The sequence below is a fragment of the Theropithecus gelada genome, chromosome 17 (genome assembly GCF_003255815.1).
Source record: "Theropithecus gelada isolate Dixy chromosome 17, Tgel_1.0, whole genome shotgun sequence".
Classification (NCBI taxonomy): domain Eukaryota; kingdom Metazoa; phylum Chordata; class Mammalia; order Primates; family Cercopithecidae; genus Theropithecus; species Theropithecus gelada.
This window is the reverse complement of record NC_037685.1, coordinates 82,174,246-82,201,738: the sequence shown is the minus strand read 5'-3', so window position 1 is coordinate 82,201,738 and position 27,493 is coordinate 82,174,246. Positions and strand designations below refer to the sequence as shown.

Below are 27,493 nucleotides of genomic sequence, written 5' to 3'. Positions count from 1 at the left end.
GAAATATTCTTTCCATGGTTCCTTTGAGTAGAGTCCAGGCCAAGCTTTCATACTGCATTCTCTTATTTATCTTATTAGAAGGATCAGGAGAAAAAAGTGCTCTAATTACTGCAAAAAGGAAGAAGTCACTTCAGAAACAGTCACGTTCTTTTTGGTCTTTTAGTATAAACAATATCCTTTGCATTTCATTAACTTTTACTTGGTGCGACTGTATTATATTTTGCATAAAGATTTGGCATTCTTCAAACACAGAAGACAATTTTTCTCACATTTCAAAAGGGATTATAGAGTAAATGCTAGCATATTGAATAATAAAACATTACTTAGTTCCTTATCTGCATAGTTCAAAAGGAAGACTGAAAATTATCTAGTTCCTATAAATAGTAAGTATCTCAAGGTGACCTTTCTGATGAGAAATGAGGCCTGGCTGTAGTCTGAACCAGTTGTCTGACATGTGCCAAATTCTGACTTCATTTCATGATATGTGGATTATAGTTCTGGTGCTTAAAGCCAAAACCAACAAAAACGATGAAACTTTACCTGCGATTCAAGTAACCACAATCCCTGCCTCGTAAGGCAATGTCCTCCAATTCACTATCAACTTTCCCTTTTCGGGTAGCCAAGTGTGAAAATTGAGACATCAGAGGTAGAGGCTTTTCAGAAAAATAAAGCCCTATTCTCCTGGAACTAATTTGCTTGTTAAATCAAGAAAGCCTGGGTCTGGAAAGCATTTATCAGGTAGGACCAGATGTAGGATGTTCTGTAATATACATGCTGAATTTTGAATTGAGTACAACTAATTATCTCTAATGAGTCAACCACTGGAAGGATGAGAGGAGAAAGGGGGCTGGTAATGAAGCTAAAGAGTTCACCGCAGAAGGACTAGGGCAGCCTACTTAAAATGAATTCGCTCACCCCTTCCAAGCTTAGTGAAACCAGAAGCTCCCAACGCATCGCTTTCTCCTTAAAATGTTTAACAGAACATCCTTTTCCAAGTGATCACAGGATTTCAACAACCTGCTGCCCAGCAGAAGGGTGCAATAGTAGAAGATGGAGGAGGCACCCGAAGGAAGAGAACAGCTATCTCCTCTATGAACATCAATATATATTTTAAAATTTCCAGATAGATGGGCTTTCCTGAAGTTCCTTTGTGGGAGGGAAGAATCCAGTGGTAAAAACTTCTAAGTACATGGGCATAGATTCAGGAATCTTTAATCGCAAACTCCTCAGCTAATAAGCTCATTTGAAATCCCCAGGAGTCATGGGTGTTTAGTGGATGCCCAATAGGGGAGGACAGAATGGGAACCTGGAAGAACTGGGAACACGTTTGCTGACAGCGAAATGAAAAGAACCAATGGGAAGAGTCTTTCATGCCCCCTCTTTTGTTGGGATCCAGTATGGCCACTTTGACTTCGACTAGGAGCTGGGCAGACGGTCACTGATCTCTCCTTCCTTGACCATTGCTCTGTGACTGGTACTATAGGGTTTGAGGCAGAGCTAACTGTTTCTCGGGTCCCCTAAACAGACAGACAGGTGTCCCCCCAGTACCTGTAGGAGGATCTTGTTCCCATCGTGGTCCTCTGTCTGCCAGCGCCCCTCGCTGATGGGGCTGCAAGGGTTGGGCAGGAGAGGCACGAGCTCGCCGATGTCCCTCACTCGGAACTCCAGCACGGACGAGTCGGTGGGCACCGGGCTCTGGTCACAGGGCAATCTTTTCAGGGAGAACTGGATGTCCACATCCAGATTGGAGAAAATAGGGAAGATGCAGAAGTCCGCTTTCTTCTGGCTGGGGCTCCTCCGGAGAATCAGCTCGTAGAACCTGAGGCTGTCGGCGTAGTTGTCGTGGCGACAGTAGACAGTGAAGCGCACGATTTCCTTGCCATAGTGCACTGGCCGGATGGCCCACAGCGGCGTCCCAGGGGCCAGTGTGAAGAAGTCCTGGCTGCAGGGCAGGTAGGGCAGGAACCGGCCGTGCACACGCTCGGTATGGTGGTGGCGCCAGGGCGGCTGCTGCAGTGTGCGGTGCAGCTGCAGGATCTGCTCTTCGCCGTACTCCTCCTGCAGGAACAGCACCACCGCCAGCGCCGGCTGAGCGCCCTTGGGGGGCTTCCGCCGCCGCCTGCATGCCCGCCTCTCGGACACCCTGAACAGCGGGAGGTCCGGGTGGATCCACGCCAGGACCTTGTCGATGGCCTCCTGCAGGGGCTGGGACTCCCCTGGGTCTGCGATTATGTGGATGCTGACCAGGAAAGGGTCCTGCGCCTCTTCAACGGAAAGCTCACCTAGGGGCACGCAAAAAACGAATGGATGAATGAATACAATTATGATTATTTCATTAAAGTGTCCAGTGATGACGTGTACAGGCTTGGCAGGAAGAGAAGTCAAATTCTAACTGAACTGACTCCATAACCTGTGATGTTCTGATCCCAAGTTTACCTACAAAAACTACTATGTCAGCACCCTAGCAGCCAAAGATGAAAGGGGTGTTGCTACGTGAATAGTTTCCAAGCTGGACAGGGTGAGGAGAACCTTGGTCCTGTATTTCATCAGGTTGATCGGTATAGAGAACATTTGACTTTATATTTATGTATCAGACAAATGGAAAGTCAAGTCTGGTGTCTTAGAAGGAACAACAGGCCCATTAGAAAAGATGCCATAGCATCTTGTGGACACCATTTAGTATTTCCTGAAATAACTGCAGGGCCTTGCCCCGTACATGTTCCCTACACAAATGCACTCCTCTGGTTTGCTTATTTCATTTGTTTATTTTGTTAACACACACTCAATGGGCTCCTTCCTACCTGCCTCACTGGGAGTGAGGCACAAGGCAAACGATGGAGGACAAGAGAGACCTGTGCTTGCCCCCTGGGGCTTACTCTACAGACAGGTCATGCCCTGGCTGGTGATGAGTCCTGCCCACAGTGTCCCCTGTTGTGCACAGTGTCATGTTGATGCTGGAAACACAAGGAAGGATGACCATTGGAGCCAAGCGCAGTGTTTGCTTGCTGTTGGAGCTTACTGGGGCGGAGGTTAGGGTGGAAGGAAAGCAGGGTGAGACCATGATTGCCCATGAAATGACACCTTTTGTGCCCCTTGCTGGGCCACGTCCACCCAGAAGCCCACACATCTTGAATGGGTCGGTTACCCTCCCTGTGATCTCTGGCAAAACACCTGAAAGTATTGAATTCCAAGCATGAAGTTGACTGTTTAACTTGGCAACACTTTCCCATGGGGTGACAGTTTTTTTGGCCAGACTTGGCATATTTCTAAATCATATAACTATATCTGATAAAAGGCTTGCTCTTTTAAAAGATGGTTCTATTTGCATTTATATAAGTTTTCGGTCTCATTTAAGGGAATTGAGACATCTTTAGGCCAATTGTGATTTAGGGGGCTAGATTCACCCAGAATCTAAATCTGTCTTTACAACACATGCCTCACAGTATCCACTAGGGGTGTCAGGCATAGAGTGATCATGTGGTCAATTGTGTTCTATCAATGTGGTGTGCTTTTCAGAATCATAACCTTGATCAAGTCACAGGATGAAAATTTTTTTGTGGTAGGTAGACATTCCAAGTGGGCTTACAAGTTCATTCCACTATGTGCAGCTGCAATAACATGGTTTTAATTTAATCGGATCAAAACCTGTCTGAATTTTCATCCCAACTCTATTAAGTGTCTCACTTGAAAACAGTCCAGCTTGTGGTCTTCTCTCTCATTCATGCATTCATTTGCACATCTGTTAAGCAATCAGTTTGTACCAGGCACTGGGGACACAAAGAAGCTGGCACTAATTATGTATGCCCAGGCACTATCGGGTACATTTACACATACTCTGGCATGATATGCTCCCTGAGAATTGTGCAGTGCACAACCTGCACAACCATAGGCAGCAGCCCTCTGAAGACCCATAAGCCCATAAGATGAGAACTTTGTGATTGAGTTGGGAAACACAAATATCAAAAATTAAAATTAAATCTGATAAATTAAAATTAAATCTGATATATGCCTAAAAGGAAGACAATGGAATAGTAACTTGGGGTGGGGGCTAGATTCTAAAGTCACTGTGAAGAAAAGGTTATCTATAGACACTATTAACACTGAAAGTCTCCCAAATTTCCAATAAAGCACTAACTTGTAACAAGACAAGATGGCCAGACAGATGTTTCTTTAGTTGAACACCACATAAAATGACCATTTTGCTGCAGGGTCATGTACAAGAGAACAGTCTGTTTCTTTAAACACTAAACCCTTACTCATCAAACCCTGCCCTTCACTCTACAAGAGGCTTTTGGCAACCTGAGAGGCTTCTGGAACTTAAGGATGACTCAGGTAAGAGCAGAGTCAAGTTTCAGCTCTCCACAATCATGGAGTAGAATGGCAAGTGGAATCCTTTCAATTGTCTTCCCTCTCTTTCCTTCCTGCTGGCTGAGCATGTTTTCCCAAATTTATATGAGTTAAATATGAGCATAAAGCAATTCCAACTTACTACACTTGACAAAGGAAGGAGGGCTCTACAGAAGAAGGCTTCCTCGAAGAGGTACCATATGAACTGGGTCTTGAAGGGTAAAGGCAGAGAGCACATCCTCTTGCTCATGATGCCTTTAGATGCTGAGGAGATTCGGAAGTGTTTATGAAGGTATAGAACTGTGCAAAAAACAAGCACATTTGGAAGGGGGCCATGGGTAATTCTGAGACACGGCAACAGATGCAGCTGGAAAAATGGATTAGAACCAAGCTGTATGGGGCCTCAGCTCAATTCAGTAGTCGATAAGGGGCGAAGGAAGGTTTAATGAAGGGGTATTGGGATCAAGTTGGGGGAAAGTTGGCTATAGGCAAAATAAGGAGTTAGAAGACTAGTGAAGAGTCCAGACAAGAGATGACAAGGACTTGGCAGTGTAGGAGATTACATTAGTGGCCTCAGTTCCTTATCCTACTGTGTACCCTTACTTTCTGCCATGTGACTGTGTAGTTCCTCCCACTAAATGGGTGGCGTATTTCCCCACCCTTTGATTTAGGATGAGACCATATGCCTAGCTTTGGCCAGGAGAAAAAGACAGCAGTGGCATGTGTTTTGGCTTGCCTCCCTGTGCTCCCAACCTTTCCATGAGAAGAACATGCTTGGGTAAGCCCACCGGTCCTGGTAAGGGGATGAGACACATGGAACAGACGCACTCTAGCTGAGCCCGCCCTAGATCAGCCAACCTTCACACCCAAAGACACAGGGCAAGAGCCACTCAGGTGAGCATGGTCTAGATCAGCTGACCCAAGACAAATGGGAAATAATAATGACTGTTGTTTCAAGCCACTGAGACTGGAGGTGGCTGTTACCCAGCAGTACTTACAGATCCAGGACAGACAGTCAAGTGGGTGAATAGAAGAGGCATGGATTCACAGGTTATAAGGATGCAAATGGCAGGCCAGGGAGTCCACAGGCCTGGTGAGTGGGGTGTAGGAAAAGTTGGAGAGGAGTAATACCTTAATGTTTCCAGCTTGAACAAGTGATCTGATGTGGTTTAGCTGAAATAGGAAATAGAGGAAGAAGGGCAGATTTGTGGGAAAAGACAGAAAGTTGCACCTTGGCTACTTGGCTTGAGATATCCAAATGACTTTGAGGAGAGATGTCCTTTGGCAACTGGAATTTTGTGTTGTGTAGGTGAAGGGCTGAATTTAAGGATGGGCCAGTTACTTTCAGATCATATTCTCATTTTTATGCAGTTATCTGCTAAGTGTGTGCCCCCATATAGACTTGAATCATGAAAACTCATCATGATGGCTAGGAAAACAATCAGAATTCAGAGACAATTCTGGCCCTTTTCTTTGCTTGCCCTTTCTGCCTGCCTGGTTTATTTCCGTTTGGTTGAACATTCATGACGCTATCGGTAGAAGTACAGTTGACGCAAAAGTAGTAACGCTGCAATGAGATTTCCTGCCAGTCACTAACTCCAGTAAAATTAGGAGAAAACACCACTTCATCTAAATGGATTTCACTTTTCTCTGCGGCCTTGAACTCCCAACAGTGGAGACATGCGACTTTGCTAAACATCAGTGAATGCTCCATGTAAATGGAAAAGGACAGAAAGGCTTTGAACAATCTGGGGATCAAGAATTTTACCTGAAAAAATTACAGATGATTTCAATGACGGGGGGAAAACACCATGCAAAGTAAAGGAACATCTGGGAAAAGAAGCTGCCAGGGCCACCAGGCAGTCCCTTCAAGGTCCTGATCCCACCCCCAGGTGTGCATGTGGCCAGGTACACAGGGTGACATGTTAGCTAACATGGGTGCTTTCTCCATGTTCTACATGTATGAACTCGTTTAATCCTTACAACCACTATAGAAAGGAGAGGTGCTATGATTGTCCCCATTTTAGAGAACAGGAAATTGAGGCACAGGAGGTGAAGTAGTCTGCCAAGGTCACACAGAGTAGGAGCACTAACTCCAGCTTCCGAGTTCCGTATGCACCATCAGCCCAGGCTCTGCAGAGAAGTGTGCTCGCCTCTCCACTGTATCCGTTTCACAGGAGAGTGGCCAGCTGCCATTCTCCATCCATGTGTGGCCACAGTGGCTCCCATCTGGCCCCTCTGCACGGCTCTCCCACCTCATTCTCACTGGCTTCATTCCCGGCCACCAGCCAACAGCTCCATTTCTTGGACACCCACTTACGTTTCTTTCCTCTGGCCCCAGGACTTGGAGGAAGAATAAGCTAGAAACTGCCCTCCCTGTTGGCACATGCCCAGGTCTTCACATCTCAGCAGTGCCCTCAAGGGCAACTCAAACAGGCCAGCACCACAGGTGGGTGCACAAGTGAAAGGAATGCACAACAGTGACCCAAGAAAGCCTAAAGCATGGCGTGAGCGGCTTGGGTGTGAAGAGGCCCAGGAGAAGGTGGCTTCTGAGACTCCCCAGTGGAGTTGTCAGGGCGCTCAGTCCTGTGCCATCTCTATCAGTTACACAAGGGTTTCCCTGAGAGCAGTAACAAAGACCACGCTGAAGTCTGCATGGATGAGTGAATGTTTACAGCTCTGCAGTAGGGCGAAATGCCCGGCCTCAGAGCAGGGGGGTGAGCTGAAAGGCATTCCACCAAGTACCAGCTCGCCTGGCAGTTTGGGAGGCAGCCAAGAGCGGGCGAGCCAGGATGATGAAGACCCAACCCCGAGAGCCCCCTCTGCACTGCGTGAACCAGGGACATGTAAGTGGCTAAGACTCTACCCCAGAGGAGCTAAGGAGAATGAGCAGCAGCATTAGCATGCTCCGGCCATCACTAGCCTGTACCCGCTGCACGTGACCTGAAAACACACAGCAAAGAACACAGAACGCAGCTTCAAGCTGTCATCAAGTGTTAGAGTTACACACCCCCCAGAGAAATGTGCCTCTGTGGAGCTGGAGAGGAAACCAAGTATTTGAGGGGAAGGACAGAAAATGTGAATAATTAATTGCCACGAAAAGTCTCTGTGCCTCCCTGGAGAAGCACAGACGACATCACTGTGGGATGGGCTCTGACTTTATCATATCTATTACACGTCTTCTCAAAGGACCTAGCGAGCACCTGTTGAATTAGGGTAAAACACAGACCAGAACCAAACAGAGCAGTGGCACAGACTGCCCCAAGGCTGGTGGGAGGATGGGAGCTGCTAGCACACCATTAACAAGGCTTTCAAATTAGTTTGTGTTTCCCTAAGGAGAAGGGAGATTCTTTTTCATTTGATTATAGACAATTAGGCTTTCCTTTGATAACATAAAATGAAAACAGTGTTAAAGAAAGCAGTGCACAAGCTCAGGCCTTCTATGATGCAGAAAGTGTACTATTAGCCTGGGCATTTGTTATATATATATTTTCCAACATTTTACCTCTCCTGTGTATCCTGTTTTTGGCCATTTAAATTTAACAGAAAATTCATTTAGACAATAGCAACCATTTATTATGCTCTTATTATTTGCCAGACATTGTCCTACAAGCTTTATGTATACTATCTCATTTAATCTTTAAAGCAACACTATGATAGATGAACCACTAACGGACCTGCTCAAGACCATTTGGCTTGGATCTGTGCTCCTCACCAGTACATCCTCTCACCTCTCAAGGGCACAATCCCTGTGATACAGGAGATGGAAAGAAATTATTTAGGCATATAGTGAGTGTAAAAGAGCCCTTGGCAGAATTTTACTTTAACAAAAAAGCAGCCCCCAAATCATTTCTAACAAAGAGCAGCCTGAAAATTCGAGCTGTAGACATAGATAAGCAAGCTGGAAGCTTGCACGGATGAATGCCAGCAGCTGCGCCAATAGAAAAGGGCTACCTGAAGGCCAGGTATGTTCAACATGGAGGCTCCGACTTCCCTGTTCTTTGTCCCCCATGTGTACAGTAAAGGAATAGGCAACATGGCGCCTGCCAGGTAGAGAACCCATCTGCATAATAAAAGATTACAGTGGGGGACGGCCAGATTTTCGCAAGCTGTGCAAATGGCACACCTAGTCCTAACCAGTTTTTTGCATCTTATGCAAATAGCACACCTGCTCCGACCAATCTTTTGTGCCCTATGTAAATCAGACACCACCTCCTCAAGCTCATCTATACAACCCTGTGCATTTCGTGGCAGACCAGAAACCCGCTTGGGAGCCCTCTCTTGGCAGGAGATAGCCTTTCTCTTTCTTTCGCTTATTAAAGCTCTGCTCTTAATCTCAATCCTTGTGTGTCCACATCCTTGATTTCCTTGGCGGGAGACAACAAATCTCGGGTGTTATTCCAGACGAATGACACCACTTCACTTGGAATCATCGTGTTGGTTTTTCTGCCCCAAATTGGCTGGGGCTCTGAAATCATGGCTTAGCTCCTTCACCCACCTTAGGTGGGACAGCCTGCTGTGAATGGGCTGGCCGTTTCGCCTGGGTGGGCATCCTCAGCCGGAGTCTTCGGAAGAAGAGGGCAGGAGACTCAAGTCCTGCCTGTTGACAGACTTCCGGGTGCTGGACCTACCTCAATGCTGCCTGTGCCAGGGCCCCTCACAACCACTCTCTGCAGTCCTGGGCTTTAGATCAGCCGTGCCTGCACTGCCTCTTGCTGCCTGGTGCCTGCCAGACTAGCCCTCCTCCCAGAACTGGCCAACGGGTGTGTCCCCAGAGCACCCCTCCCTAGCAGTGGGCATGTCTAGTTGAAGGTATCTCTCATTCCAAAGGAAATTCCTGGACAAGTCTCAGGATATGACAAGCTCAGGTACCCCTTTCTAGAATTTTTGGGCAACGATTAATATGATTGTCACTTTAGATATAACTTGTCACTCACAATTTGCAATTTAGTTGCATCATTTATTTAATCAAAGAATGTTTACTGAGCACCCATCATGTGCCAGGCACTAGAGGACACAGTGGTGAATAAAACAGTCTCTGCCTTCAGAGAGCTTATAATCTAGTGAAGGAGACAGACAATAAACAAATATATAAGATGCAGCCGGGTAGCTAAGTCCTACAGACACTTCACTGAACACACACATGCTCAATGTGGTTTCCAAGGCAGCGGCTGTAACCATTTACCATTGACTGAATAAACTGCCGTGCACCATTCCAGTGCCAAAATTACTGCCAACTCCCCAGTGCCCAGTAATCCCCCACGAGGCCAACAGACTGTGAACGAGGGCACCTCCAGCTGTTGCAGGCTGTTTGGTTTAGGAATCTGGCCCTGGAGCCTGGCTTGAGACCTGTATAAAGTTGAATAAACACCTTATTTGCATTTCTAAAGCCCCCATCAATGGCACTGAGTGGCTGGGGAGCTGGGATACTGGTCTGCCAACCAGACCCACGTGATTCAGTGGCAGAAAACTCAGGTGAGACGGTGCATCACACACACAACAAAGACACATCCCGGGCACCGGCTGACACCGTGAATAAAGACCAGATCTGGGCTGGGCGCAGTGGCTCATGCCTGTAATCCCAGCATTTTGGGAGGTCGAGGCAGGTGGATCACCTGAGGTCAGGAGTTCAAGACCAGCCTGGTCAACATGGTGAAACCCCGTCTCTAATAAAAATACAAAAAAATTAGCCAGGCGTGGTGGCAGGCATCTGTAATCCCAGACACTCAGGAGGCTGTGGCAGGAGAATCATTTGAACCCCGGAGGCAGAGGTTGTAGTGAGCCGAGATCACGCCATTACACTCCAGCCTGGGCAACAAGGGCAAAACTCCATCTCAAAAACAAACAACCACCACCACAACAAAAACAGATCTGAAACCAGGAGGGAAAAAGGCTCTGGGCGACGACGAACACAAAACTCGCAGAGGGCTGGCCTCCCCACATTGAGGCATTCCCCAGAACGCCAGAAACAAATGCCTTCAGAAATGGGCCTCCAAATTCCTTCCTGGGAGACGCTATTCATCCAGAATGTAATGAATAACCTGTCTTCATCTCTTTTTTTCATAGTTTCAGAAGCCAGTTCTTTGAAACTCTGAACTAATTAAAAATACGTAAGCAACTCCTTTACTCTACCAATATTTACGACAAAATCTCAGACTTCGTTAATTCTTAGTAATTTTATAATTTTGACAAGGCCTGTTGGCCTGCAATTTTGGGCTGTGAAAGTGGCAAGGCTGGTCGCAGTGCTGGAAATAATGACCTGTGGTGGCAGTGAAGTGACATATAGGATTTTTAACATGGAGATCCAAACTGCATTTATAATACAGATCATAAGGTTCTTCCTCAGCCTGATTTCACAGAAGTGTCCTGTAATTGAAGAATTGAGCCTAGGCTGAAATGATTAAGCTAAAGCTTATATTTTCATTTGGCAGAGGAGTACAATAAGGGATCTTTCTGGTCTATAGGCCCTCTCACACTTTTATAAGAAGGGTGGCTTTGCTATAACAGTTATTCGACTGCCCTCTCACTTTTTTTTTATGATTTGCTGCAGAAACAATGTCAGTGATGTGGATGTCTAATTCATATTCCTGAGCTCATTCTAAAACCAGGACACTATTAAGAAAAAAAAATATAGAAAGTAAGGCAGATACTTTAGACACCCTGCTGTTCCCCGCCCCACCCGCCCCCCTCGGAAATGGGACATCCATCTTACTTTAAATGTATTTCTAAGCTTCATTCAGGTCCATCATTCTGAAACATACACTCTTGATGGGAAAAGGAGGGGGAGCAAAAGCCAGACACTAACCAGAGGAATGACAGACACTTTAAATTCTGACACAGCTTGACAGAGATTCTGGGAGAAGACCAGGAGGTTGATATGTAATTAGTCTGAGGAGGTGTAACTGCAGCTAGAAACACTTAAACATCTCTAGCACACGTGTGTAAGTCCTTGGTACTGCAAGAACTTTGAAAGTTTATGAGACGGTAATGCAGGCCTGACACACAGCAATGTACCATGCTTAATGATGTAGTAAGACTCCTCTTGCATAAAAATTTGACAGTTCAAAATGCCTGAAGAGACTATATAGCATTCTACACAGAGTCCTTTCTTCTACTCAGTAATTTTAATTCTCTGTAAACCACATTATGTGCTTGTCATTTTCATTTGTAGCAAAGTCTTCCTGAGAAAGTCAGGATCTCAATGAATATTGGAGATCCGGAGATGACAGAGCAGGGCTTAGAAACAAGAGGAACAGAATTAATATTCATCTTGTATTAGGAAATGAAAGAAATCTACCAAAAAGAACAAAACAAAAAAGACAAAAGAGAAAGTTAGCCTAAGCCTATCTCAAGGATTTGTTCATCAGGAAACTCCAGGCCTCTCGGTCTTACATTAGAGCTCGTGGGAGGAATCCTTACAATTATATTAGTTAAGATTTATTTTAAAAAGGGATTTATTCTGGCAGGATGTTGAGAAATCAGATGCACAATGATTAGCTGTTGCAGCTCTTCTAAGAAAAGCCACTGTATATGTGCTTATAAAACACATCCTGAACGCAGTAGACGCAGCAGTGATGAAATCCAGCATTGGCTTTGCTCATGATCAAACGAGCAATGTAGGAAGTGGATGGAGCCTGGCGACTCAATTTTTTTTTTTTTTTGCCTAAAATTCAGTGGAATAGTCAAATATTTTGAAAATTTTAATATAACACTGACAAGTCTCCAGTCCTTGTTCCTAAGTCTCCTTAGAAAATGTGTACATTGGGCCCATTTGGAGAACAAACTTACTGGACATAACTAGAAAATTAAGGATGGGTAGGACAGTCAGTCCAGCCCCCTGATTTTACAATTGAGGTCAGGCCACTTGTCAATGGTGGGTCTAGAAAGAGAACAAACATCTCCCAACTCCCAGTTCAGGGCTTTCTCCTTTATATCTCAGCTGCACCTAGTCCTGAAGTGCCTGCTCTCATTGAAGGCCCCAAGGACTCCAAGTAAGAGGAGACATAGCTTGTCCTTGCCTTTGGGCTGCTTACAATCTAATTGAGAAGCCAAGACCTTCACATGTGACAAACATAACAAAAATACAAGATACATTCTAAATAATGTGGAGAATGAAATGCAGAAATAATAACCAAGTTTCCCTCTCCCACAGTTTTCTTAATTGCCTGGGGGCCCTTCGGCTACAGAGTCCTGGTTGTTCACTGCTTCAGGGAGGATGGTAGCAGATAAACTTAGTAATTGAATTTCTGAAAATTTTGTTTTAACTCATAGCAGAGGAAATGGTCTTGAAGGGCAAGTCTCTCTATTGCAAGAGCCGGGCTTTTGGAGACAGAAAAGGCTTTCTGAGCCAGAAAAGGCTGAAAACCTAGAGCAGAGGGTTCACACTGTGAACCGGAAGACGGAAGAACATGTGGGGCTGCAAGGGCAGCTTTTCCAGCTCAGATGCCAAGTCTGGGCTTCTGGTGGGAGGAAGACAACTGGAAGGAACCTGACAAAAATCTGTATGCCAGAAGGGTTCTGAGAAAGGATCATGGATAGAACCTCCCCTGGGCTGAGCCCTGCAGGCATTGGGATCCCTGAGAAGAGCAGGACTGTGTCTTCACTTATTAGTGGGTGAGGGCGGCAGCTCAAGATGAAGTTTAGCTCAATTATAGAGAAATAAAGCAGTACTGCTTTTATATCTGAGTTGGTGATGGAAAATTCATACTCTTTATAATAGGAGCTTCTTATAGGAATTCTCAATGAAGAGCAGAAAGTGTTATAATCTAACAGATGGCGAGCCCTTCATCACACTGTCTAATAGAGAGACCTCCAGCTTCCCAGTTCAGGCTATCCGTGGCCCTACATGTTTGAGCCTCACTCTCCTTGAGTCTGGGGCAATGAAATATTAAATATGGACTTGTAGAGAAAGCCCAGTTGTCTCCATAATTGACAAAGGAAAGACTTCTTGCAACTATTCTTGTTACGAAAAGGAAAATCATTCTTCTAAGCACAGGCTGAACTGCTCAGTTTCGCTTCCTTTGTGTGCCAATAATAACGTCAGAAGATGTCAGGGTCAGGTCAAAATAAAAAGGGGAGTGAGAGCATGTGGAACATTCCTTCCCTTCCTGAATCAGGTGATGTACAAAATAGAAGTTTCACAAATGTGGAAGAAGGAGAGAAGGTTTCGAAAGAAGGAAGAATGATGGGATCATCTTATTTTGTAACCTTGAAAAGATATGACTTGACCTTTTACATCATATTTTTCAGCTACTTCCAACTTGTTATTCTATCAGGGGTTAAAGGCAGCAGTATGGATGTTGAATAAAGATAGAAACTCTACTGGAGTGGAACATATTTTCCATAAAGACAATTTTTATGACACTCTCATCCATGTCTGTGGGAGAGTGAAATGGCACCTTTGGAGAATACCCTAGCAATAGGGATCAAAAGCTTTAAAGAGTACACTTTTTACCCCAGCAATTCTGATTGTAGGAGTGTCTTCTAATAAGGAAGGATATGCACAAAGACCTATTACAAAGATGTTTTTTGGCAATGCTGTTTATAGTAGTGAAAAAGCAAATAAAACCTATAGGACCAACAATAGGGTACTGGTGAATAAAGTGCAGTGCAAAAATATAAGGGAATACTGTATGAATAATCAAACTACTATAGAAATGAGTTTCCTGGCATATAAAGATGTTTGCACTATAGTTAGAAAATTAGTCTATAAAACAAAATATACAATGCCATTTTCTAGTAAATTATTACCCCAAATTTTATATATCTACAGAAATATATGGATGCTCAAAAAAAAAAAATCCTATAAAGGCAGACACCAAATTATGTATAATGGTTGTTTCTGGATGGTAGGATTCTGGGTCATCTTCTTTTTGCTAATCTGTATTCTCTGATTTTTCTGCAATGACTGTGTATTATTTGGGTAGCAAAAAATTATTTTGAAATTAAGAAAAGCACCAGGCACATCAAGGTAAGGAGTAGTGGCAGTTATTCACTTTTGTTTCCTCTCTTAGGGGAAATCCTGACAATTCTGGTAGACCAGATATCCCTGAAGTACCACTTCAGCTTTTCAGGGAGGTAAAAAAAGTAGTAATGAGAAGTCTGCCTCCATTTTTCTTTCATATCCTGGATAGAAACCAACACCCTCTTTGGAGGTGAAGTCACACAACTAAAACTTACCTTTGAATCCAGAAGACTACACCGTATTTTTTTGGAAATGGATACCAGCATAGCAAAGCATCAAAGGAGTTATCTGTGTCATGTATTGTCCTTACCCTGTGATTTTCTGATGCATATCTTTGGTTATTGCTCTTTTCTTATCAACTGTCAGATAATTAACACTGCCTAGCTTTTCAGGTCCCCATTCAGAGGACTCTGAATATACAGGCCCCACACCATGAAATAACAATCTAATGGACTCACACGTTCAGCTTCAGTAGTTCCTTCATCTCAGAAGTTTCATTTGCCACTTTCATGGTCCAACAGGTAAGGCTGCTACCTGAAACCCCAAACATACACCTCTACCCTCTTCATAAGGGATATATCCTGTGTTTTAGAATAAACCACTCTCAGTGGGTAAACATGATCTTTCCTTTTCAATTATCAACTTAAAAACGCAAATATCAAGTGAAAAACTTTTTCATCCAGATCCTGGATCCTAGAGGTTTTAAAAATTAGAACCCGAAAGTAAGAGATTCGGATAAGCCATGTGTATCAGGGATGACTTCAGAGCGAGCTTGCGTAACGAAGACATGGGCTAGCTCAGTGCTCCTCAAACTTCTGGTACATACAACTTACTGGCCTCGGGAGGCCTGGGATTCTGCATTTCTAACAAGCTCCTGGTGATCCCTGGACCACACTCTAAGCAGCAAGTTTTCCAATTTGGTGATTCTATATGCTATACCAGGCCATTAACACCTTCCCCTGGGCAGCTGACAAAATGTGAAGCAAGTAGTATGCCCTGACCCACAACAGCTGGCATTCTGTGGCTCTGAGGCTATGGCTGAGCCACCACCTGAGTGGCTGCAAAACCCAGACCTGCCATAAATGACACACCCAGGCCTGTGGCCTATTAGTGTCACCTACCAGCTACATGCTAAATGGCCCCAGCCCTTGGAGGAGGGCCTAGGGACCTGACAAGTAACCCAAAGCCCCTCCACAGAAAACTTCAAGGCCTGGGGTTGTGGGAAGAGCCACCAGCAGCAGGGCCCTCTCTCCACAGTTAGGGAAAGCTGGAGTGAGGGAAAAGAAACCTTAAGGGTGCTCTGCCATACACCTACAGAGACAGTAGCTATAAGCATACCAGATGCCCCATTCCTGGAATGCAATAGACACTACTGAGTAAAAGCTTTAATTCTGCAGTCCCTTTGAAGGAAAAGCCACAAAAGAAGACAGACTGGATAAGGAAATCAGATTGATCTGTCCAGATGTACAGCATTTCAGTGGTTCCTCACTTGTTTCTACAGCCATGACCACACACTAACATGGAACATGTTATCACTGACACCATCGACCAACACTCAGCCCCTCATGGAGAACCCGATCCAGGGCTGCAGACTCATTCCAGCTGTGCCACAGCTCACCCTGAATCTCCTTTGAGAACAGTTTTGTGAATAAACATGACTGTTGTGCCAGGACATGGTCTTAAATGTAATAAAAATGGAAATAGTTCTTATTTGGGGTTCGTTGGCTGGAAGTTGCACACTCAAGTGCTTCCAGCTCTGTGGATGGTAGAGTAGAAATTCAAAACCCTATGATTTTCCCCCACTTGGAAATAAGTACACCATCTCCCCAGTGCTTTCAGTTGTTTTATGTCAACTGCTGGGTTTATTACAGTATATCAAACAATCATTAGTATTACTAATAAGCCCTTTGGAAGCTAAGGAAGTAAAAAACTAATGAAAATAGGGGCAGACCTGAACTGAGACACTCAAGGTATACAACTAACTCTAAGCGACTACATTCTAATTCAGAGAATACTGGTGACTTTTCTTTATGACACTTTTACTGCAGTAGGGTGTGAAGCTGGGGATGGAAGAGGTGGATGTTTGAGTCTTTTCACAGACCTGTGAACACCGCCAACTTCATGCTAATCACAAAATAAAGCAAGTTCAATAGCTAAAATTGTTCTTTATGAGAATTAAACAGATTTGAGTTTTGCTTAGATCTTATGGAATAAGACTCTGAAAGAATATTTGTTTTGAGAATTATAGGGAAAGTATTCTACACAGAAGAAAAAATGAAGACTAACATTTACCAATGGATAAAAGTTAAATTGGCTACTAGCATCTCTTCTGACACATTGGTCTTCCTTTTCTGGAGGTGTGATTAAAAACAACTGGCTCTAAAATGAGCAAAATCTGTCAATAAGTTATCATCTTCTCTAATGAAAACAGAAAGAAAATAATAAATACTTCATTATCCCAAGTCTGAATTTAGCTCTTGGAATATGGAGACACAGATCATACGTATTCACGGATTCCCCATTGGTGAGGAGTTCTACAGTATGTAATCATATCTTTTCCATGTGTTGCTTTCAAAGCTCCTACATTGGCTTGTCACAAATATAATTGCTTAATTATATCACAATGAGCTCATCTTTCCCTCCAAAATGCGTGTGGCCAAGGCCAAAATCAAAACATTTATTGCATCAGTATCCTGAACTTGTAAGAAAATGTTGAAATGACTGAGAAACTAGAGGGAGAAGGCAGCATTTATGTGGAAAGAGACAGCTGTGAGAAAAGACAGTCTCAGGAAGGGATGAGATGTCTTCCCAGACAGAGCAGCGAAGCAGAACTGACAAGCCCCGATGGTGATTCTAGACCAGCTACAGTGGCTTGTAATTAACCAAGACACCTGGACTTGCCTATTTGAAAAGCACCTGTGATCCACCTGACCCCTTTTCCCTCAATAAGAGTGTATCCAGGGGCCCCGAGCAGCAGCTGCGCCTAGTTGAGGCTGCTTTGAGGGCAGTTCAGACACGGCAACCCCAGGAAAGCAGCAGGGAGGATGTCAGCAGGGAGAGAGGCTATCTGAGTTACTGGAGGGACAGAGCAAGAAGCTGGAGAAAGAAGGTACGTCCAAAATGGAAGTGGGCAGGAATCTGAGGCCCCAGTAGGTTGAAAAACAGTTTCAGTGCCTCACAGCCACCCATCATGCGTGCCTTTTTGCACAGTTTCGTACATGTTCCCAGGCTCAGATCAGCAGGGCACACTGTTCGTGGCCTTTTCTCCCTGACTTCCACAGCCACAGCGAATTCCTCAGGGAATTGTCAAGGGGCTAGGAGAAGCCCTCTATCACTTCACCCAATCTTTTACCATTTGTGCTTTCTGCTGTCTACAAGGCATTCCTGCCATCGCTGGCACTTCCTGAAGGTGCCAGATAAAGAATTCATGACTATCCTGAGTTTTGAGGAGGAACAGTTTTAGAGGTAAAATTAGGAGAGAAAATAGAGAAGGTTCCTTCAGAACAGCCTCAAATAGGACTAGTTAGTTCTTTGACTATTTCCTATCGGCTTATTATGGGGCTAGATATCCTCAAAAAATGTCATAGTTTCCTAAAAATATAATTTTTAAGTTCCTAATATCTTCTAAGAGTAATTCTCTAAGTATGATTATAATCTTAATTTGAATGGAAATATTCAATCACACATGATACAGATTTCATTAGCATTACGTGGCAGGGTTGATTTTTTTTCCTGGCATAATTATTGTTTTTCTTTTCTCTCATTTATAAATAATTTCCTCCCTTTTATTTACCCCGCATAAGAATGTAAATTGTACATAGTGGCTTGATGGTCTCACCAGGTTTCTGGAAAAACAGGATTCTGGAAGTAAAAATTAATCTTCCATAGCAAGTATTATGAGTTTTTGAGATCTCCTGAGTGCCAGCAGTGTGTTTAGCCTTTCGGAAAACATTGAAAAAAATAAAATAAAATAAAATAAAAATCCTGCCTTCCTTGTCAGTCTGAAAAAGGTAAATGATACAGTCGCAACTGGAAAAAATTCACCCAGACAAAACCAAACCATCCATTAAAGAAGCCCCTCGGTCTCGCCCCCCAGATCTGGACAGGGATAGAGGACAAGTCGGTGAAGTGCAGTTCCATGATCTGTGAGGTGGAGGAAAAGAGGGCGATGCCCAGCAGTCCCCATGCCTGCCCCTACCCTAGACCTGTGCAGTTCTGTGAGGGGAGGGAGGCAAAAAGCAGCTGCTGCCTTTCACCACAGTCTCTCTCCTGTGACCAACTTACAGGCAGCTCACAGTTCAGAGAAGCTCGGGTTGATTCTGGCCGTCCCTTGTTTTAGGATTTACACTACAGGCCACGAGACAGGATGCCCAGGCCTCCAGATTTTTATTCTGGGTCAAAAAGAGAGCAAAGAGAAAAGGTGTAAGTGCCTCAGTACTTCCCTGCTTCTTTCTTTCCCCCTCCTTCCTTCCATCTCTTTGTAGTTTCTTGGAAATTCATATTTCAGCCTCCTAGAGCTTCTGGAAGGGCCCTTAAAGGCTTTCCAGCCCAATCATCTTATTTACAGAGGAGGAAACGAAGGCCCAGAGAGGGCGAATGACCCAAGAGCCCGTGGCTAATTCATGGTGGAACTGGGACTAGAACTCAGGACACCTAACCACGCCACCACTCTTAGACTTTACACTTAGTGATAACTTTTCTTTTTCTCCCATGTGGCAGCTGGCATGAGGAAGCAGCCCCCTGCATTTTGAGGAAAAAGACAACAACTAAATAAAACGGTGCTCTCTGGAGGGAGGTCTCGTTACAATCCCTAGTAATGAAAACTCAGCTGTGGACAAACAGGCCACAAGGTCGATGCTCCTGCTAGCTCACCCCAAGGAAGCATTTCCGCGCCTGTGAACTCAGGAAAAAACGGGTAAAAAAGCATCATGTGAATGGTGAGTAAGAACCACTTGCAGATGCAGAAAAATCCACTTTGTAATAGTGAATGATTAGAATTAACTCTCAATTCCCAACAGGAATCAGGAATCATTCAAAAGCCACTGAGTCGAGAGAGGCTGACAGCTGTGGCAGAGTGACAGTGAGATGCAGGAGCTGCTCCCAGGATGTCACACTGGGACTGGGACGATGCAGCTGTAGGGCAGGGGCAGCCCCGGACCCTTCTGGACACAGAAAGTGCCACCCCAAGTCTGGACTGTGACTGGGAGAGGCCCTGCAACTAAATCATTCAGGATAAATAACAAAGTCACTACCCTTCTCTCCACTCAGACCCCTGTGATTATGTAGTTTGTGGGGAAACATTATTTTAAAAATCTACTTAGAAAATATATTTTTTTCTTATTGTAGCATTGTCAAATTGATACTTTAAAGGATTTAAGACTTTAGGTTTTAAAATTGTTTCCAAATCTTTTCAGAAAGTCAACCATGTTACTCTTCACTGACTGCTCTAGGAGCCTTCTCCTGAAAGTGGGTGGGGCCAGGATTTATGCTCCTGGCTGGGAGGAGAGGCAGGCCAGGCACCCTGCTGGTACTGAGGCAGGGACAGTCAACCCTCCCCGCTTCCCCCCACCCGCCCCGCCCCGGTATCCACTCTCCCTTTCTTCCTTATTAATGGAACCATAGCATGTGACAATGTAACCAAAGAAAACATAACATTTTTCAGACTCCCTTGTAACTAGGGATAAACATGTGACCAAGATCTGGCCAATAGAGATAAAAATTACTGGGTAAAGTCTCTGAGAAAATTCCTTAAAAAGTGGGGATGGCTCAGCTGGCAGGTACCTTCTGCCCTTCCCCTTTCCTTTTTCCTGCCCAGAACAAGGATGTGATGGCTGGGGTGGAGGCAGCCATGTTACAACATGACAAGCCTGAGGAAGGAAGCCAAAAGCTGAGAACCGTGTAGTCAGATGACAGAAGGAGCTTCTGCACCAGACCTACACTGCCTCCTTGGACTTTTTTTTTTTTCCTTTTTCTTAAGTGTTAGAGGAAAACTAATCCCTACTTGTTTAACCATCATTTCCCACCATTATTTGTAGTCAAATACATTTCCTAACTGAAACACATATACACACTTACTCACGAAGAGGCCCCAACACTGAAGAGTGAGGCAGGAACCACCAAACATTTAAAGTAGAAAAGAAGAGCAATAGCAGGGTATTGATCCCAGCTGCACTAATAGAAATTCCAACTCAGAGACTGCAATTAAGATAATGGAGAGGAAAACATCTCAAACCAAATTACCAGTTTTGATAACTACAGAGGTGTTGTGGTGTGACCCAGAGGACTGATTTGTGAGCTACAAATTGAGCTAAGGCTTAACACAAGTATTTTAGAAAAATCATTCTGAAAACAAATGTAGCCTCTGGGCAAAACTGAGTGGAATGAAAATGGTGGCACAGAGAGAGAGGGTTCAACTGAGCTTTCTCTGGTTTTACAAATGCAGGAGCTTTGGGGAATGAGTGCAAATCTCTGAAGCATTATTCTCATTATTACTAATGGTTCTTAATAACTAAGGGGCAACACTCGGTCTCCAATTGGCTGAACTGACCAGAAATTGCTCATTGCAGTTATAGTAATAATGAAATATAATTTGACACTAAATTACAAATCCAGATATAAAACTATCTGCTCAGTCTGTTATTGCAAAGGAAAACTAAGCCAGAACATCAATAAATAGAATAATCCAATTAAGTGTCTCTCCATTTGGGAACTATTTAGAATTGAGAGTTTAACAGGCTAGTGAGATAGGGCAAAACAATTTAGTATTTACTGATTTAAACAATCAGGGCTTTTATTATAAGACAATTACTTTTGTTAATTTAAAATAAGTATTCAATCAATCTGAATGGCTTTGGTCATTTATGTAGTAATCTTAATCACTCTCAATTCTTTCTAGTTATGAGGCATAATTTCTCACAGCACATTTACCTGGACTTTAATATTAAATATAAGCACCTTTTAAATAACTAGAGTGTCTTTGTAAACATATTCCTGATCATTTTGTGCCGCATATAATAACCACCTATAAGCCAGGAATTACAAATACAGGATGATGGATTAATAAAAATGTCCGTATTCCTTTTAGCCACATTTAAGTGGAAAAGTGATAGCTAAATTCCCTAATTATAACCTACATCGGTTACACACACTGATATATATGTATATCGATGTACATATGTATTGGCATGTATAACTAATGTAGGTTATAATTAGGGAATTTAGCTATCACTTTTCCACTTTAGCTATAACTGTTCCAACTGTTAACACACTTTGCAGGATTTTGCCAGAGATCGATGTTCCCTCCATTGGAGAGGGAAGGGTATTTGCCTGCAGATGCAGACATGCAAGGGAAGAGATTTTGCAAGAGATGAGCTGGAGCAACCGCAGGGATCCAGGAATTGTGCTCTGAGCTTTCTGTTTGCCTGAGGGTAGCAGGTATCTGATAGATGTTTGTTCAATGAAAGTGCTACCTCAGATTCTTCAGAGATGATGTTCCTAGAAGCATCCACAAGTAGCTGATAAAGCCCAGGTTACATCCTCAAGGCTGAATTTCTGTATGATCAGATTCTCCGGGAAAAGCCTCCGCTTCCAGAGTTACAGCATTCTGTACCACATTCTTTGGCAAGGATGCCTTTGGTTATTCATACCTACTATAAAACCATGTACACACATGGCCTCTATGGTACTGACCTCTCCGGGGACTGTTAGACAATGCTGAAGGATGTTTAAACGATACTTACTGCTGGTGGAGGACAGGTGGCTGTAGTCGGACCTGAAACACAAGACCTCAGTGTTAGTAGAATTCTTTATCCAAATGATTTATTCAAGCCAGAATTTTAAACAGTCAGTGGTAAGTAGCATTTAACTGGTAAAGAAATGTCACCAATTAAGAACTGTAGTGCCAAGGCTCATTTTATGCAAAACAAAGTTATGTCTGAATTTGAAAGCAAAACTTTAAAGGAACTTTAGAATTTTGGGGGCCCTCACATGAGTTCTGCCAATTCCTCTGATGGGGTTTGGAAGAAGCCATTTAAAGGTTTAGCAAAAATTTTGAATGATTATTTTTCTGGGGAGAAGTCCCAAAGTTTTCAACAGACTCATCACTCGCAGATTCCCTCAAAAGGTTACTGCAAATGAGCACCCTTCAAATGTTCGCACCACACCATGGGGAAATGTTCTTAGTTGACTTAAGCAGAGGATCCCAGTGCGAGGAGAGAGGGAACCTCAGCTTTGAAGGTTTCCGCATTCAAGGTGGGGCTGACCACCAGGAAACAAAGGCACAATGATATTTCCACTGATTTCAGTTCCATCTGAGAAGAAAGCCTGCTGCATATTAGAGTAACAGGATGTGAACTGTGATAGGGAAAGGGAAAAGGCAGGCTAAGGCTGGAGTGAAATCGCCCTTTCAGTTTCTACGCTGAGGAATCAGCTGCTGGCATTCAGCCTCTGTAACAGTGAGGCTGTAGCCAAGGATCTGCTTAATCTCTAGTAAGTTTCTGCCCTACTTCTGTAGCTGTTAAGACTTTCCTCTCTGGCAACAAGTTTGATATGGAAGCTATTTATTTTTTTCCCCTAGTGTCCCAAAGTCATTCTCAGTAGGAAATTAATCACTTTAGCACGTAGGGATTTATTCTGCCATGGAAGTTATGGGATGTAGTTATGCAAATAAACTGCTTAATTATGTTTAAGTTTATAGATATACATTTCTTTTATCTCCTTAGTCTCCTGTTGCCTTTCTTAAATCATCCAATTTTCACTCCACTGAACTTCTTGCCACATTTAAAAAAGTACATGCAAAACTTTTTTAAAAAATCATAAGCAGCATGCCTCTTACTGGTTAAAATAACCTACATCACTCAAAATGCTGCATTGATTTATTGGTTGAGGAACAAAATGGAAGAAAACAACATGTGGTTTTCACTTTTGCAAATGAAATACTTTAGTAGTCATGGAATCAATGAATTTTAAAACTGGAAAGAATAACAACTACCAACATTTGCATATCCCTTTATATATTATAAACTGCATTCATATATATATATATAGAGATATATATATATAAAATTCAATTTTTTATTTTATTGACTAGGAAATTAAAGTGATACTATCTGTACAGAGACCAGGAGGTGAGCAATGATTAGTGACTGAAGTGAGTGTGCAGGGTGGGTGGAAAGGAAGGAGTCCAAAGGCAGAATGGATTGACTGGCTAGCACATGGTGACATACTGGCTAAGGGAGACAACAGAGAGGGGAGGGTCAAGGATTAGCAACGTTCTGAAGCCCAGGATTTGTAACCCAGTACTGGTGCATTAAATTCTTTCTGGAACCTTTCAGGACATAAACTTTTGAACAATACTTGGAAATGTAATTATATATAAACTGAGTGACTGTTCAGCAAACATCCACTGTGGTAGATGCAACAGGAAAGCAACTCGATTACAATAAAATCATCTTGAGATGGACAGACTTTAAAGAAATGTCATGACTATTCAAATACAACACACAATAAGAATGCGCGATATTTCTATTTCTTTTATTCTTTAAAATGTGTATTTTCAGCTAGGATTTTCCAAATTCTCTTGAAGCAGATGGGATTCACATATGCATACATTTTAAAGATCTGCATACAGATGGATATGTATGTAGAATGAAATTTACACTTGAAACATAGTTCAAGAATCTTAAAGTGCAACAGTATTTTAGTGTCTTAGGACAGGTGCTGGCATAACTGATGCCCCTCTATGAGTCCCTCCATATTTCTAGACTAAGGGCACCACCGGGTTGGGCCTGCCAAATGGTCAGCCTTCTGACAATCACACTGATCCTGCTCCAGTTCCCTCCACATACAGCAGCCAATCTTTGCCAAGGATAAATCTGATCATGTCTCTCTCTGGATGAAATTCAAGCTCACTAGTGTAAAACACAAACCCCTCTCTCTCTGATGGATGGCCCGGCTCTGCAGTCCAACTTTCACCCCAGTCCACTGTCACAACAGAAACACACAGAGAGTCACCTACAGCCTCCCACTGCTCTCCAGCCTCTGATCCTCAGTATATGCAATTTGTACACAGTTGCCATAATGACGGAGACACAATTTTGAATTGCTCTTTTCACTTGATACCATCATAACATGCTGCTACACATTTCCTGTAATTATCATTTTAAATTGAGTAATATACTATAATTTATTCAACCCTTTTGTTGGCTAAATGATCGTTCCTGGTTGTTCACCTTTACAAAACACACAGTAATGAGGTATTTATGAATATAGCTATATATTCATTTTCTTTTCCTTAGAAAAATTATCATGGGTGGAAATATAGACTGAGTTGAGGTAAAAATACTTTTATAGCTCTTAAAATATATTCCAAATAACCTCAAAAGCTTATTTACTAGAAATACTGCCAGGAAAGACAAACTACAAAGCTTGAAACAATTTTGCACAAAATAAATAGGTTCAAACCATTTCAGAGAATAACCAGGTATTTGATTAGGGTTCTCTGGACGAGTCTGTACTCCCCCAGTGTTTTTTAGGCATGAAGGAACAGCAGTAGGGTACCTGCCTTGAGATTTCTGTTTATTGGTCTCACATCAGAAGAATTTAGTTAGCTGGCTATGCATAAGACATTCAACCCTGCCAGAATGAAGCATGAAAGGTGAATTTAGAATGAAAAATTTATACATGATATAGAGCAGACTAATACAAGAATTATGTACATTCACACACCTGACAAATATAGACACATTTCCAAATGTTATTTAGTATTTGTGCCAATAATGAACAGAAAGTTAGATGCAGTCCCTTGACTATATTAATTACATTATTACATGTAGGGATTATATAGAGGTTCTGTACTTAAAACAGTTTACCCTATCAGACAGCAGCCTAGCTACCAAATGATATACTACATACATATAGAATACCTTCCTAAATTATTTTCCGGAAAATCATGGCATAAGAATTGATCTTGGCATTCCTGTAAAATTGATCTTGATGTTTCTGTAAAACATCAGTTCAATGCATCATGGACCTCATCTGTTAACCCTCGTTGCACTGAATTAAATTTAGTGTTAACTAGCTCTACCTTAAATACAAAGATAACAAAGTACTAACAAATGATCTGGTCTTCTATACAGCATTTCCCCTTTCATCTTTTTAAAAGACCTGTCCCATTTAAAAATTCACCCCACCTATTCTTTTCCACCCACCTATTTAAAGTCTAGACCCCTGATTTTTTGTTTCGTCTTAAGTCACAGCGAAGTATCAGTTGGAGGTCCTCCAAAGAAACAGGGCATGGTATGGCCCTACATGTTCAGAAGCTCAGCAACAGCTGAGATGGAAGTGGAAGTTCATTAATGCCAGACCAAACTATTGAATGAAAATAATCTATCACATGCAAAAGAGTGGCTTACATGCCAAATCTTGAAGGCATCACTAATGAAACAGTCATTATAAAGCATTGGCTTTTATTTGGGTTTACAAGGAACTGGCTGTCCTTCTATTTAAGGGATTCTGTTTCTTAAGATAGTTTACCACCATCAGCAGTCGACTTGCCCATTTTTGCTATAACGAAAAGTACATAAGAGCACAAGGCTTCTTTCAAGTGGATTTGGAAAATGGGAGTTTCAAAATGACATCAATTGCTACAGAAGAATACTAGTTTGCTTTTAGTCTTGGCTTGTATTAAGTAGGTGAGGCAGCAACAGCAGCATTTCAAGCAAAAGAAAATGTCTGAGCAGAAAACAAGAATTAATTACAGATCAAACAGCTCCTGGAGAGGCAACTTCACTAGGTGGGAAGCGCACTGGAGATCCAGACTTCAGTTCATGCCTCTAACGAGCCATGTGCCCTCTGAGTCTCCATTTCCTCATCTGTAAAATATAATTATTAGAATACCGAGGCATGCCCTGTAGTCTCTCAGATGTTCTGAATGATCAAATTACTTAAGGTATTTAAAAGCAACAGAGGATCTATTGTGATGAGTTTGAAAAACATATGGACTTGAGTTCACCATTTTTATTATATAAAACTCTAAGTTTATAATTTGGAGTGTTCTTCATAACAATAATAATACAGTATGATGAGAAATAATCATGTCCTAAGGGTTCTAGACACTGAACAGGCACTAGGATTCTAGGCACTGAACAGGCACTGTTCTAGGGGCTTTAAATATATACGCTCATTTAATCCTCACACCAACCCTAGGAGGTAGGTACTACTGTCATCATCCCCATTGTACAGAAGAGGAAACTGAGAGCAGAGAGAGGTTAAGTCACTGGATCAAGGTTTCACAGTCCCTAAGTAGAGGAGCCACAATTTGAAAGAGCAGGCTGGCTCTTGGGACTAACTTTCAAAGTGGCCAACACAGCCACTGGCAGTGGGATGCATGAAGTTTCTCAGAACTGTTTCTTCCATCATGCCGCTGAAACGATGGATAATCAGCTTAAGCAATACCCTGACAGCTCTTGTTTCTGTGTTTTGTTCCCACCCCCTTACCCCAAATTTTGATGATCCTAACTATCCACTATCTCTCTCTGCCTGACCCTAGGTAGTTGAGCATTGCTGCGAGAAAATAAATAACTAGGGGAACCTGTACCTCTATAAATACGTAATTGCAAATTTCAACTGGGCACCTGCTCAACATTGCCCCAAACAACTATTCAAATCTCCTTTCTCCTCAGATGGTGGACGGCTGTATTTACACCAAAGAGAAACCCCATCTTGCCTGCCCTTTTAATTGCAGGAGGGGATGTCCTGCCTCCTACCTAAAGCCATCCATTCCCCTGTGGTCTGAAGTCCATCTGCCTCCACTTTTTCAGAATGCTGACACTACAGGACCAGAAGCAGTGGCTCACATCTATAATCTTAGTGCTTTGGGAGGCCAAGGTGGAAGGATTGCTTGAGGCCAGGAGTTTAAGACAGTTTCTGAGCAACATAGCAGGACCTTGTGTTTATAAAATTTAAAAAAAAAAAAAATTAGCTGGGCAATGGTGTCAGTGGTGCAGGCCTGTAATCCCAGCTACTCAGGAGGCAGAGGCGGGAGGATCACTTGAGCCTTGGAGTTTGAGGTTGCAGTAAGCCATGATTCCACCAACGCACGCCAGCCTGGTGACAGAGAGACCCTGTCTGTTAAAAAAAAAAAAAAAAAAAAAAAAGCAAGCAAGCAAGCCAACATTACAGATG

General features: G+C 43.0%; 1 protein-coding gene across 1 annotated transcript in view; it reads right to left on the bottom strand.

The window, feature by feature from the left end:
* Positions 1 to 27,493, bottom strand: part of FAM124A (family with sequence similarity 124 member A) — a 60,847-nt gene that overhangs the window by 29,694 nt on the left and 3,660 nt on the right. The window contains exons 2-3 of the mRNA XM_025364340.1: positions 22,051 to 22,082; positions 1,549 to 2,282 (exon numbers count right to left, since the gene is read on the bottom strand). Of these exons, the coding sequence (XP_025220125.1) occupies positions 1,549 to 2,282; positions 22,051 to 22,082 (766 nt within the window). The remainder of the gene's footprint in view (positions 1 to 1,548; positions 2,283 to 22,050; positions 22,083 to 27,493) is intronic.